Here is a 14,174-nt window from a genome sequence, read left to right on the forward strand (position 1 = left end):
TGTTGGAGACTTTCAGGTGTGGGGGTTTTAAAGTTGTCTGTAAATTAGGAATTCGAGTTGCTGGAATCTATGTGATTAGAGGGCGATGCAATCGTCTGGGATGTGGGGCATTGTCATGGTGTCAATATTGCAGAAACGGCATTGGCTAGAAGAATCGGTGCTCATGGGTTAATCTAGTGTGTCCTGGACGTAGTTTTATACTTTTTCAGAGATCTATTCTTGGTATATCACAGGATTTGCAATGCTTTCGGATATGGTCATGAAATTTGAGATATATATCCGAGATATATATTTGAGATATATATTTGAGATATATATCCACTTTCTCAAAGGCTTTTGCAAAGTAAGGAAAGGGAAAGGACTTTGTTAATGAGAGCGTCTACATACAGTAGACAATCCATAACAGATATCCCCTTCTTGAAAGCGAGTTTTTGACTATTAAGCAGTTTCTTATTTGTGACAAACCACCATAGTCGCTTCGAGATTATGGTCACGCCCACACTTTGGAACAATTTTTGATTTTTTTTCTCATTTTATTCCCCACAAGTTGCTGGATAGCTTTCCAGTTTCTGATCGAGACTGAGGATGATTGGGAAGCAGAGCCGCCAGAACTATTCTATGATCCTCAAGAGTGCTGCAATATATAGTACTCTAAAGTATAACCATTCTACAATAATACATTTCAGGCGCACATGAGTTACATATAATTTCATAAATAAAAAAAAACATTTCTTGGCTAGTTTTTATAAAACATTATTCAATAATGATGTTGAGCTAATATGCCTTTTTATTTTTATTATTATACGAAAAGACGATTTTCAACAGAATTATTAATGAGCTGCAAACGCAGCTCATTCTCGCTTCGTCGATCCTGCTACTTTATGATCTTTTGGACGATGATTGGGTTTCGGTCACTGAATCCAACGATCACATCTCCAGTTGACCAAAAACTCGATGAAGGCCATCTGAGTCAACAAAGGGTGCAAGCGAGGCACACGAGCTAGGCTGCTAGAATGCTAGACTTTCCTGATCCTTTAGTGTGCGGGCAATGACGAAACTCTGGGTGCGCGAGCTTAAGGTTTTGGGTTATGTTCCAGCTGCAAGTGTCAATGCTTAAGCACGACTGACTTTCAATAATATTGGAGGCTATTGGAGTAATGTATCTACTGACGAACCATATGTCTCAAAGCTCCCGCCATCTTAAGATGAAGCTGATTTGCGAATGGCTATGTTATAAGGTGCAGTTGAGATCCACAATCGAACAGAGCACGGCATGGATCGAAGATTCCTGGACGGTTCCTCACTAATACGGTGGCAGTGGCTAGTGCACAACATCATTACCAAGATTCTGGGCAAGAAGAGCAGCAGATGTTTTATTGCAATGCTGAGGGTTCTACGGCATGATGTGAGTCAGAATCAAACGTTTCTCCAGGCTGTGATCCTTCATGTGGTGAAGGCGAGGCCAAGTGAGGAGCTTAGATTCGCAAGCACGGCAATTGCTGGAGTTGCACACCTCCGTGGATGACCAGTCCTGATACAAGTTATGCATAGTGCAAGCCATTTTGAATTTTTCCCAAAATACCAATGTATTATGGTCACACTATGTTATCGAATGGTCTTAGTGTTAGCGCATAAATAAATATTATGAGCATTCCTGAAATGGTTCGTTAATTAGCATATTTTATGTTTTGCATTTTTTTTATTACATCCAAATTGGTTTGGTTTGTTATCCTGGCGCTTCTTATTATGGAGAAGAGACCGCTTCTGAACTTATAAAAAAAGATACAAAATAATCATGTCTGATAAAAAAATAACCATCCGTCTTTTAACTGAGAGACAAGTTTCGAGATTAGTCAAATTGCTCAAATGATGTAAATATGGCAATATTTTCAACCCTTTTATATTTGAGCTTTCTTAATTTCAAAGGAACCATTCAAAATCCACATTGATTTTCGATCAAGTTGGCATGCAAGTTGCTTTCACTTGTGATTACGTTTCGCTGTGAATGAATTGACTGAGTTCACTTTCTTTCACTACTTGAATGAGAAACAAGCTTCAGTGCTCAACGGAATTAAAAAATGGCAGAGAAATTGAAAGAGGATGCAACCCAAACTGGAAACAAGGACTTCTTGTTGGAGGACGATCCTGATCAGTCGAGTGAGTCGCCCACCCAGAAGGAATCGAATACCCAGAAGGAATCGCCCACCCAGAAGGAATCGCCCACCCAGGAGGAATCGACCACCCAGAAGGAATCGCCCACCCAGGAGGAATCGACCACCCAGAAGGAATCGCCCACCCAGGAGGAATCGACCACCCAGAAGGAGGGTTCGCAGTCCGCAGAGGCCGAGGAAGAATACTTTAGAACAGTGAGCGGGCGCATCGATGAGGACATAAAACACCTGGAAGAGATGATTGCCCTGAATGAGGACGAATGTAATAGGCAGTTATTCAATCGTCTCCTGAATATAATCGGAGTTGAAATAGAAAAAAATCTACATTTGCAGAAGAAGTAGTATGTGCGATTTCTGTAAACCTACTCCCAAAATACCAATGTATTATCGAATAGTCTTAGTGTTGACGCATAAATATAATTATAATAATAATAATTAATAATTTGTTATTATCTATTTCGAGAAATGAAAAGGGGATTGATTTTTCTGCAGTGATTTCGAACGATTATTGTTTATTTATGTTAGCGAACGAGATTCTCCATCGATGTGCGCATGCAAATGTTACGAAAGCCAGTGTTAATAAGCGACTTAATTGCGCGGGAGAACTAGTAAGAGAGTAATCCCTTAAGGGGTGGGGGGTGATAGCTTAGATGCTCACGCAGCTTCTCTGCCGAGATAACGAAGGTAATGGAGCACAGCTGAGGTGCGCACAGTTGATCTGTGTCTTCAAAGTTGGCATGTTTGCAAATAACAAATTTAGGAAATTCTGTGAAACATTTTTATACCCGTTATTTGTAGAGTAGAAGGGTATGCTCGATTCGTTCGAAAGTATGTAAGTGGTAGAAGAAAGCGTTTTGGACCATATTAAGTATATATATTCTTGATCAGGATCAATAGCCGAGTCGTACTGGCGATTTGGTCCATCCGTCTGTCTGTCCGTATGAACTTCTCGATCTCAAGAACAATATAAGCTAGAAAGAGAGCTGAGATTAGGCATACAGATTCTAGAGACATAGACGCAGCGCATGTTTGTTTCCCAATGTTGCCACGCCCACTCTAACGGCCCCAAGCCGCCCAAAACTACCACGCTCACACTTTTTTCAAAATATGAAATTTTTTCATATTTTTATTAGTTCTATAGCTTTTATCGGTTTGCCAAAAAACTTTTCGACACGCCCACTACTGCCACGCTCACACTTTTGAAAAATGTGTAGATTTTTCTTCGTCTTATTGTTTATCTTGCAAATTTCTACAGCTATACCAAAACCACATTGGCCATGCCCTTGCTTACACCTACTTTTGATCAGTTTGAAACAATTTTTCTCATTTTATTCCCCAATATCTATCGATATCCCAGAAAAATGATGAAATTTCGCGTTCGCATTCCCACTAGCTGAGTAACGGGTATCTGATAGTCGGGGAACTCGACTATAGCATTCTCTCTTGTTTTTTTTTCAAGTTTCTTGAAGTGAGATGATTTTTGGGATGATTCGTTTTATTAGCATTGGTAATTCGCTGTAGTTGTTCTGGTATCCATTCATGTTCCATTGTAGTAGTCATTTATGTTTTAGGAGTTAGAAGTGTTATTTATTACGAAATAAGGATAATTGTGGGATAAGGAAAGGTTATCAGATGAGCGTGATTTTAGTTTTGATCTGGTAAAAATCTGGTTTCGGTCGAGTTTGCCTTTAAGTAGCCTTTTGGTTTTGTTGGATGTGCTTAACGGTAGGGTTTTCGTTTTCTTTTTTATTGCCGGGCTTGGATTGTCGTTCGCAAAGTTGTCGTTGTTCTGAGAATCCGAGCAGGTTGACATGGCTTCAGCCGCAGCTAAGCTAATTTCCTCCCGTAGCCTCCGCAAATTCCTTTCATCAGGTTTGGATCCGTAGTTTATAACTTAGCTTTGGTTGCGTTCCGTAGTTGTGTTCGTGCTAGTTGGGGTTGGTATGAAGGGGTCGATTAAGCAGTCGATGAATGTAAGGAGCCATTATAATGGCGTTTGTTGTAGATGAACCAGGCTGTCCTGTTGTCCACCTCCTGCAATGTATTTATTGCCGGGACAGGAAAACTGGGCAGTTTCAGTAATGTTGACGTTAGTTGCTCGGCTGCAGTTTGCGCATAAATCTTTAAATGATAACTTCATTCTATAAAGCTCTTTGCAAAAATTAACGCAGAGTATTCTTATACTTATTATTTTATCGATTATCTTATTTGTCTTTATTAATGGATAAGATCATTTAAGATATCTATAATCGAACAAGAAATCGAAAAAGAATCTCAATCATGTCATCAAAAATGCCATACGAATCTTTACTAGATACTATTTATTGATGAATGGCTCTACTGAATAGGCGTCACTTTTTTTAGGTAATTAATTAAACCCATCACTTCTGCCAAACCCCTTCGACTAACCACATTTTAGTTTGGCCAAGCTTCACCTCAAAAGCCATCCCATCCAGATGGGGCATTCAGTGAGGATGGGGGGCGATGGTTGCTCGCAGGTGGTGTGTATTCAAATTAATAATGCCAAATTGATTATAAAACATTTGTCAATGGCAATCTGCCGGGAATGACCCGTCCGGAGTAGAATAGACCCCACGAAAACACACACAAGGCACCATGATGGAATATGATTGATATTGGGCGGTATGAATTATGAGGAGGCAGTTTGAGGAGGGAGTTTGGGATCCAGATCCCGGACAACCTGATCCATCAGGGCAACCTGTCGCGCGACCTTGGCTGGCTGTTGGAAACAAAGGAGGAAAAACATGGGCAGCCAAGTTGGCCCAGAGATTTGTGGACCAAGACGGCATAATTAAGTTGGCCAAAAGAACAGGTGCCAGTGTCGCGGTCGTCAGGTGAATGCTCATTCAATTATGGCCAATTGGCGTACGTTTCAATTTGCAGTTTAATCTGTAATATTCGCATATCGATTCGATTTGCCGAGCTTAAGCGATGCCATTCAACGATGCCGTTCCATTTGAAAATGGTAGTCGATTGCAAATTGCCAAATGGCCATTATCTTATGGCTATAGGTCAAAGCATCTCTATTATTCATTCTAGCCAGTGCCCACGCAGCCAGCAGAAGTCAAGATTCTCGTTTTAATTGGCTCGATTCCAGTGCAGATTCGTTTGGGTTTAATCCGTTCTTTTTGAAATCGAATGAAAGTGGAGCCGGTCTTGCTAAGCTCATATATTTTAAACTCAATAGCCATTAAAATGGACTTAGAAACGGTAGAGTGAGATGGTGAAGATGTTCAATGAAATACCCAATTGGTTTATGAATACCTCAAGCTAATCGAAAAAATAATTAAGGCCTCTAAGGTTTTTTCTTATTTTATTTTCTTTAATTTATTTATATTTATATTTTCGATTACCACTTGAACGGAAATGGGTGATTTTTTGTTCTGCTCGATTTCCGACATCTTTCAAATTGAAAAATATGCAAATTCGTGAAGTTAATTAACTTTGTAATACGATTATCCAGCAAATATCTTATGCCCAATTAAGAAGGAATGAAAAAAACCTTAGCGAAATGACCATATTTCGCCCAGTTAGTAGTAATAGGCATCCGGTGCGGATAAGATACATTCTGTTTGAAGAATCGTTATAAATTGTAGCACTTCCACTTAAGCAGGATAATAGATTTGTAAATTGAAATGCCAAAGTTTTGGATGCTTCTAGAAATATATTATCCGCGTACCTGCCCATTGTCAAGTGGGCAATTTCTTCGTTCTCAGCCAAGTTCAGAGACGGGTTCAGTAGGAAGCCCAGCCAAGTTCGACCCACGGCACTCGGATGCAGCGGCCCACGCAGAAATCGGGCCATCAAAGCCCCGGCATGGCCAAAACAATCCGAAGCAAAGTCGTCAAGTACGCGTTTATTAATAGCCCGATGCCCAGGCAAACAAATATGTGTGCGAATGACTCAGTGTGAGAAGCGATTTGGACTGAAATGATTTTTAGCTAAAATCGAGCAGCGCAATACAAAGTCAACAGCAAAACGTGCTTGTCAACAGAGTTATGAGCCAGAATGCTGGTGCATTGGAAAAAATTGTTTTCCAACTGACAAATATAAATAACTAAATTAACTACTTCAACGATTTGATGAACTGCTTTCGTTACTCGAAATGTTTCTAGTTTAGCAAAACGAGCTTATGCAGACGAATTCCGATCTTCATTTTGTTAATTACATCAACTTTTGGTTGTTACATACATATTAGGAGTAATATACCCAGATAATTAAGTTATATACTATAGTTTGATATACTGCGATTTGATGTACTGCTTTCGTTACTCGAAATGTTTCTAGTTTAGCAAAACGAGCTTATGCAGACGTAATGGGAAATGTAATGGTTAACTAACTAATTTTTCATTTTAAAAGCTGATGAATTTGGTAAATTCCGATCTTAATTTTGTAATTACATCAACTTTTGGATGTTATATACCCAGTAGGGTATATAATTTAGTTATATATTATAGTTTTTTCACTGTGTAAGTGGAAGGGTCGTGGATGCGGGGTGGCGGGGAAGTCGGGAAGGGAAGGTGAGCAGATCAGAGCAGAGCGGAGCAGCTGAGAGATGACGCCAACGTCGCTCAGCTGTTTCTCGGCCAAGTTAAGAGCTGCGGCCTTATAAATAGCCCAAGCTCGTCTAGAAGCCGACTCAGTTGAAAGCGAAGCGTGCCAAGTGGAAATCGCAACCATTTATTAGTTGACACTTTTTGTTTTTTATTTTACGTTGTTTATCTGCTGTAGTGCTAGTGTTTTCTAAGAACTGAACCCCAAAAATGGTGAGTTGCAGTGGGAAAAGCCAAAATCTAGATGTATATGAACGTGCGTTAAGGAATATATACATATTTTTTAAATCATCTAAACACTGAAGCAATCCTTCAACGCTGGATAATTTATAAACAATTTAATAAACGTAATAAAAATGGGTTCGATTGAAGGAAAGAATCTGAATCACGAATGAGTATATAAATTTAAACTTCAATATTTATTTGCTGTTCATTTTCTTCATCGCGAAAACTTGAGTGTTGTGTTACGCACAAAGGCAGTACATAAAATATGCATTCAGTAAATGATACGTGAATGGAATATGGATGTACTTAAAGCAAACACGACAGAAATATTCATTTCACAACCTAAGGACTTAATTTAGCTATTTGCTATTTACTTCCGGCTAGACGAATAGTATGAATAGTGAATGGATTTGCAAATACATCGAATGAACCCAGAAATATTCCCACATACTCGTAATGTTTCTGAAGCCCACGATCGGTTTATTCATTTGAGTGGCTTCGATCTGCCTTTTATCTTCCCATTTTTTTGGCGATGATCAATCAATCACTCAACGCTTTTTAAGCTGCCCAAGTAAACATCAAGCCCATTATTCATTTGTTTGTGCACAAAGCCAAAAGCACAAACCAATTAGTTTCTACCACTTCAGCATAGCTTGTTATTTTAATTGCCATTGCCAGAAGAGTGAAAAAGTCCTACAGATTTGAATTGTTTACCTTTTTACTTACTCGCTCATTATTCAAATTTAGGAAATGATACCTTATATGATATAAGCATTGATTTTACGTCCTATTCAACTACTTCAATATAGAACCGATCATTTCATTTCATAATATAGTTAACTATTTAGTTCTCACCTTTCCAAAAACAATTATTTAAATGTATATAATACCATTTATAGCATAGACCAAATATGGATATGATTCACTTCCCTTGCGCAATGTAATCTGATTATAAGTCACCCTGCAAAATGTGCGACTAAAGAAATCCAATTTCCTCCCTCGGTGGTGGATCCATCCGAACCATTTACGTGATGATCGACAACTTAGTTGATCGGAACATGGACTACCATATTGGTCATTCAGAGTAATTCGAAAAGGCAGCCGACCCACATTTGCATATTCTTATTGTATGCCGATTTGAATAATTGTTTTTAGCCCGAATTGAGCTTCCAAAGAAGCGGACAACAAGTTTATCACCCATGTGTCATTCGCCACCTTGAGCGCGAAGCCATATCATCATCTCGATCGTCTCGTCTCCATGCCCGGCTAGCCCAAACATGGTGTCGGGTTACTGTCAGCCACCAGAATCCCACTGACCAGTCCAATGTTTGCCACCAAACAGCGGATGGATCAACGAATTTGCCATGTTTATTGGGCTTTTTCAGAACTCGAATGCGATGACACATAAACCGGCAAAGGGGGCGTGATTCGATTGAGTTGTTTGTTCATATGAATACTTTAGTGAATGAATCCCAATCCAGTTCCAACTCATTTCATTCAACTGGCTCTTCGATTGAATGTGATCAAATAGACGCAGATATGTCATCATTTATCTGTGAATTACTTTTGCCTCTTACTTAGTTTCGTTCCTAATAAGAACTCTTGAATTAAATGTGTAGATACTTTTTTTTTAGAGTTACTTCAAGTTAGTATTCAAATATATTCACTTTACATTCATCTTGAATCGGTATTGTATTGAATTTGATTCAAGCACTAACCGCCGCTGATCCTTCTCTTGCAGCAGCAGCAGCTCCTGGTCGTGGCCCTGGTGGCGGTGGCCATCGCGTCCTTGCCCCAACTGGCCGCAGGTAAAAAGCTGGGGAAGCGCTGCGTGAACTGCACGTACCGCACTTACTACACCTACGGCGATGGGCGATCCCTGCAGCGGGTTGTCTATAGAGATCCGGTCTACACACGTGGTATTTACACAGCTTGCCTATTAGTATCCCGTATTCGTAGTCTTACCGCACCAGCACGATGTACATGGGAGGAGAGCACCGCCGCCAGCACCCTGACCCCTGACCCTTGACCCCGCCCCTCAAATGTATCTGCAGTAGCTAACCCCTAACCCCTAACCGAATATATATTGTAGTAGCGTAGCATTAGAGTTTAGATTGAGACACAAGTTCACCTGCGCACCAGTGCATCACCTCACCGCCAGTGCCTCTCTCCTCTCCTCTCGCCCACACAGCGCAGTCCTACGGCAGCGGATGCAGCGGGAGCCCGTGCGGCGTGAACGCCGTGTGCCAGGAGGCCTCCGGAGGACGGCCCGTCTGCTCGTGCCCGCCCGGATTCAGCGGTAATCCGCTCACCCACTGCAATCGCGGCGAGTGCCTGGACAACGTCGACTGCCGCGGCAACCTGCAGTGCAAGGACAATCGCTGCGTTAATCCCTGCGTGGGTGCCTGCGGCATTGGCTCCAATTGTGACGTAAGTGCCGCCACCGCCAGAGGGACTTTTATGTCCCCAGCACTCCTCCACCTTCTGCCGCATTCCCTCGCATTCTGACCAACGGCACTCGCCGCCTCCTCCGCTCGCTCTTTCCAGGCCCGCAACCACGTGGCCGTGTGCAGCTGCCCCGCCGGCTACAATGGCGACCCCTACCACGCCTGCCACCTCAACGATCCGGGTAAGTGCCTGACCTCCACAGCCGCCCCCCACATGGCGCGGGGTGGGCGTGGCGGAGCGGAAAATCGATTAAAATGCGGGGTGTCATAAGAATCGTTCGCTCCACAGCTCCCATGTCAGTCGAAATCAATCCGCTGCCATTGTGTATTTCGTTTCACGAGGTATTAATTAATTAATTTGGAAACTGGAGAAATGCACTACTTATAGTAGTAAGGGTCAACTTAAAGCCTTCCCCCGATTAGATGATCAAATTAGTTAAAAGTTCTCAGTTCTCTTTACACTGATTATGTACTAAGAATATATGGATTAGTATCTTTAGCTGGTTAAACATTTAAGTAGCTGAAAGATGCAAGGGGTCATATATGTACGTACATAGTGTGGATGTGGAAACCAAGCCCAGAAATAAGCCTTGACCACTTGAATAAAATCAGGGCAAACAGGTTTCCTTACTAAGCTACATAACAATGAGATGAACCAAGAGGAGTGGAATTTTATTGAGGATACACGAATGCACTTGGAAATTCGCATTTTGCAAAGCCTGATCCTATAGATAAATACCAAACTAAATAATAGATCGCGACATATTTGTAAACAATTTGTAAACAACTCATGTTGTTTATCATGTTTTATATTTATCGCATTCATGCAAGGTGGGCATACGACTGACTGACTGTTCCGGGAATGCATCGATATAGACATGGATCGATTAATTAGCCCACTCGCGAATCCCTTTCTGCCCAAAGAGGTGCTAAATACGTGGCAAGATGACGTCGCAAATCCGACTGGCATCGCCAAATTTGGCCAAATGTAGTGGTATGGGCAAAAACGAGGGGCTGGGCCTCTGGGCAGCGTGTGGGTTTGCCTTGCTTGCATAACATTTTGCGCTCAATGATAATCAGAATTATAATAATAATCATAATAATAATAATAATCCAAAGCCAGCGGCCAACGCCCAACATTCGGCCAGAATCGCACTTGGGGCCTTTGTAATTTTATGGTAATTAGCAGAGCATTCCGCCTCGCAATTGTCAAGATCAAGGACGCAGTGGGCGAGCTCCCAGGGCCAACGAGTATCCGTATTCGAGCGTAGTAGAGCTGGAATCCGACGGCACCGAAAGGTGGCCCCAGTCAACATCCGATTATGGTCATAAGCTGCGCAGGTCGGCCAGCGAATTCAGGTAGCACAGGTCGGCCGAGTGGCTTGGGAATTTCGCTGGGAGACGACAACTTGATCCACCAGGGGGCTACACTGCAAGAAACTGATTGAAGAACATTATCTCTTTAACGACAAACTGGAGCAATGCACGTAATTTGTTCGGCTTAAATATTTATCCGATATAAATGGGAATAGTAACATTTCAGAACTTGCTATAAATAGTGGCAAATCAAGTTTCGTCATTACTTGAAGTTGTTCCTGCTAGGAAATTCTGAACTATAAATATTGACAAGATAAATAATAAAGTACATACACATAATTGAAACCTTTTCCAAAAGTGTGAGTCACTAGGACCTGCTTGTTTGTTATCCACATTCTTCTATACGGACAGAGAAACGGACAGAGAAACGGACAGACAAACGGACATGGTCAAAAGGGCAATCAAGCAGCGACTCTAACCCGGAAAGTATGTACTGTTACATACTCCTCCACGAATCTACTGTATCCCTTAACTTTTAACGCCAATCTTGAGCTGCTAAATATTATCTTTGGCTTGAATTTCCTTAAAATAAAGTCGGTTCGAAACCAATTTCAATTGCTGTCCGGCGTCAATAAATTGCATTTCTCCGTTGGTTGCTCATTCGGGATTCGAGTCGAGTCCAAGGGTCTGGCATTGCCCGCCCTTTTCCGATTTCTGCATCTTAACTGGGCCTCCACATATATATATATATTCTTGATTTCACTTAAATCCCTTTCTGTGTTGCCTTTACTCCGGCCTCCGTTTGCGTGCAATTCCCATTGAAATACAATATTTATTTGCATTTCCAATTAGCAACTGACTTGGAAACAATAATTGCAAACGAACAGTCTACGGGGAGTGTAAGGAGCTCGGATTCCCTGCTCCCTGCTCCATGCACCATGTTCCCTGCTGCCGCCCCAAGGACTCCGGATTCTTTTCCATTCATGTTCCTGGGGAGCAGATGCAGTTGCAATTCCCTTTGGGCGTGCTACAGACCATCTGAGAACATTCACGGACATTTCCCTTAAAGATTCCGTGCAGGAATACAAATGAAATGCATTCATTTAATTCCACAATAATAAAAATAACTATTTGGTCAGATGTAGTTGGAAAAACAATCGACCAATACATCGATTTAATGTCGCCGACGAGCATTTTCCACTTTCGTTGCAAAAGACGTTTTGCAATCGATTTTCGAAACAAACTCCACATTTCATTACAATACATTTTCCGGGCGCGGAAAAGTTGCTGGAGCTTCTCGCAAATGATGTCAAAAGGAAATGTGAGAGAAAAGGCCTGATAATGGCGAAACTTTTGCCATCGGAACGGAAAACAACGCAAACTAATTTCTTGACTTGCTCACCGCACCACCACCACCACCATCATCATCATCATCATCATCTTGAAGGACGAGTAACAACAATTGGCGCCAAAATAAAAGAAAATATGGGTAAAAACCAAAAATATGCGCATAAATGAGCGCCGGCTATTTGAATATGATTTTCCATTTGCCCGCTTTGAGTGGCCGGCCCAATTATGGGCTCCACTGGAGGTATTTTTCCGATTTGACCGGAACACAAGTCATATGACCCCGGCATAAATCAAAAATGGGGCAGCAACAGCGGCTGTTGACAGGGGTCACAATCGATGGTGAAAGGTGAATGGGAACTTTTCGTGGGGTCAACTAAATCGACACTTGAACTTGGCAATACATGTTATAATTGTTGATTTTATTGTACCACCATCCTAATGGACATGGACTGATAGTTCCAAGTGTGAAAGAGAATCTATCATTCAAAATATACTTTCGGACAGCTGGGTGGGCGATTCTACGGCACCCCTGTGCACGTCCCTTTCCACACTTTAAACTCTCTTCCCACTCCGCAGAGGAGCAGTGCCATCCCAGTCCGTGCGGCGTGAACACCAAGTGCGAGATCATCAACGGCGTGCCCACCTGCTCCTGCGTCCACGGCTACGTCGGCAATCCGCTGAGCGGCTGTCGCCACGAGTGCGACCACGATGGCGACTGCAGCAGCCGGGACATGTGCTCCAGCGACTTCAAGTGCGTGCCGGCCTGCGGGCAGTGCGGCACTGGCGCCACCTGCCGGACGGTCAGCAATCACCGGGCGGTCTGCGAGTGCCCCAAGGGCTACATTGGCAGCCCGTACACGGAGTGCCGCCCGGAGTGCTACGGCGATGCCGACTGCCCGGCCGGACGACCCGCCTGCTTCTACGGCATCTGCAAGAACACCTGCGAGGGTGCCTGCGGCATCGGCGCCGACTGCAACCTGCGCGGCCTCACCCCCGTCTGCAGCTGCCCCCGCGACATGACCGGCGACCCCTTCGTGCGCTGCCGCCCCTTCACCAAGGAGGACCTCTGCGACCCCAATCCGTGCGGCACCAATGCCATCTGCGTGCCCGGACACGACAACACCGGTCGCGAGCGGCCCGTCTGCAACTGCCTGCCCGGCCACACCGGCAATCCGCTGAGCCACTGCACCCGGGTGAGTCACTGGGCAAATCATCAATCATAGGCAATCATACGGATTGGGCAACAACGCTGCCGGTGATCCTAATGATAGTATTCTTTCTGCTGTTTCTACTTATTGATTATACCAAAAAAGAGCTTACAAGCTAGTGACGAACGCTCCTTTAAGTGAAAAAGGCAAATATGTCGAAATTTCGTCCGTATTTCGATTTTAAATAGAGTTCTTGATAAGATAAGATAATGGGGCATAACTTCTGTACTAACCTACCTACCCTCGTCCACAGGGTGAGTGCCTGAGCAACAACGAGTGCCCCGACCACCGCGCCTGCATCAACTACCAGTGCATCGATCCCTGCATCGGCAAGTGTGCCACTGGAGCCAGCTGCGAGCCCAAGGCCCACCTGGCGGTCTGCCGCTGTCCACAGGGACAGTCGGGCGACGCCCTGGTGTCCTGTCGCCAGACGCGCACCTTCCCCGTGGCCAAGTACCACTGAGGCGGGATGGGCGTCGTACAGTCCCGGAGCCGCACTGCCTGCCAAACCAGTCACCATCCCAGCCCAGCCAATCCCCATCCCAATCCGCACCAGTCTATCTGCATCTGCCCACTTCCCGTACTAGTCGTTGCCCTAACCTCGTGCTCTCCCCAATAGAAGCGATAAAAAATGCGTTGAAAAACAATAAATAATACCAGTAAATAATAATAATAACAATTTGCTGTTTTACTGGGATCCAAGTCACTACTCTGGCCACAAAACTACGTGCACAACAAAAAACTGCATACATCATAAAAAAATTAAGCAAATTGTTTTCAAATACTGCAGAAGGAACAAAATTCTATTTTAAAGGTATAAAGATTATATAACATTGTCTTAGTACCGAAATCAAACCCAAAATCTTAACGGCTAAACGCAAA

General features: G+C 43.1%; 2 protein-coding genes across 5 annotated transcripts; both read left to right on the top strand.

Moving 5' to 3' along the window:
• The first annotated feature begins 1,970 nt into the window (after window positions 1-1,970).
• On the top strand, window positions 1,971-2,597 carry LOC120285269. Of its 2 annotated transcripts, XM_039296726.2 has the most exons (2): window positions 1,971-2,275; window positions 2,312-2,597. In XM_039296726.2, the coding sequence occupies exons 1-2, from the start codon at window positions 2,079-2,081 to the stop codon at window positions 2,511-2,513; spliced, it is 399 nt and encodes a 132-aa protein (XP_039152660.1). In that variant the 5' UTR covers window positions 1,971-2,078; the 3' UTR covers window positions 2,514-2,597. The 2 variants fall into 2 exon arrangements, with proteins under 2 accessions (XP_039152660.1, XP_039152659.1); XM_039296725.2 differs by having other exon boundaries at window positions 1,978-2,595.
• A 4,204-nt stretch (window positions 2,598-6,801) lies between these two features.
• Window positions 6,802-13,968, top strand: LOC6726501 (neurogenic locus notch homolog protein 1). Of its 3 annotated transcripts, none has more exons than XM_039296418.2 (6): window positions 6,802-6,958; window positions 8,712-8,889; window positions 9,132-9,400; window positions 9,518-9,599; window positions 12,661-13,277; window positions 13,546-13,968. In XM_039296418.2, the coding sequence occupies exons 1-6, from the start codon at window positions 6,956-6,958 to the stop codon at window positions 13,753-13,755; spliced, it is 1,359 nt and encodes a 452-aa protein (XP_039152352.1). In that variant the 5' UTR covers window positions 6,802-6,955; the 3' UTR covers window positions 13,756-13,968. The 3 variants fall into 3 exon arrangements, with proteins under 3 accessions (XP_039152352.1, XP_039152355.1, XP_039152353.1); XM_039296421.2 differs by having other exon boundaries at window positions 8,712-8,778; window positions 9,162-9,400; XM_039296419.2 differs by having other exon boundaries at window positions 6,803-6,958; window positions 9,162-9,400.
• Window positions 13,969-14,174: the final 206 nt, after the last annotated feature.

Source organism: Drosophila simulans, chromosome X (genome assembly GCF_016746395.2).
Source record: "Drosophila simulans strain w501 chromosome X, Prin_Dsim_3.1, whole genome shotgun sequence".
Classification (NCBI taxonomy): Eukaryota; Metazoa; Arthropoda; class Insecta; order Diptera; family Drosophilidae; genus Drosophila; species Drosophila simulans.

What these genes read in the sequence shown, in the direction of transcription:
- LOC120285269 (XM_039296725.2), top strand. Translation starts at nt 2,079, where the DNA reads ATGGCAGAGAAATTGAAAGAGGATGCAACCCAAACTGGAAACAAGGAC.
- LOC6726501 (XM_039296418.2), top strand. An exon ending in AGATCCGGTCTACACACGTG is followed by an intron (nt 8,890 to 9,131) that starts GTATTTACACAG and finishes CCTCACCGCCAG; the next exon opens with TGCCTCTCTCCTCTCCTCTC. An exon ending in CTGCCACCTCAACGATCCGG is followed by an intron (nt 9,600 to 12,660) that starts GTAAGTGCCTGA and finishes CCCACTCCGCAG; the next exon opens with AGGAGCAGTGCCATCCCAGT.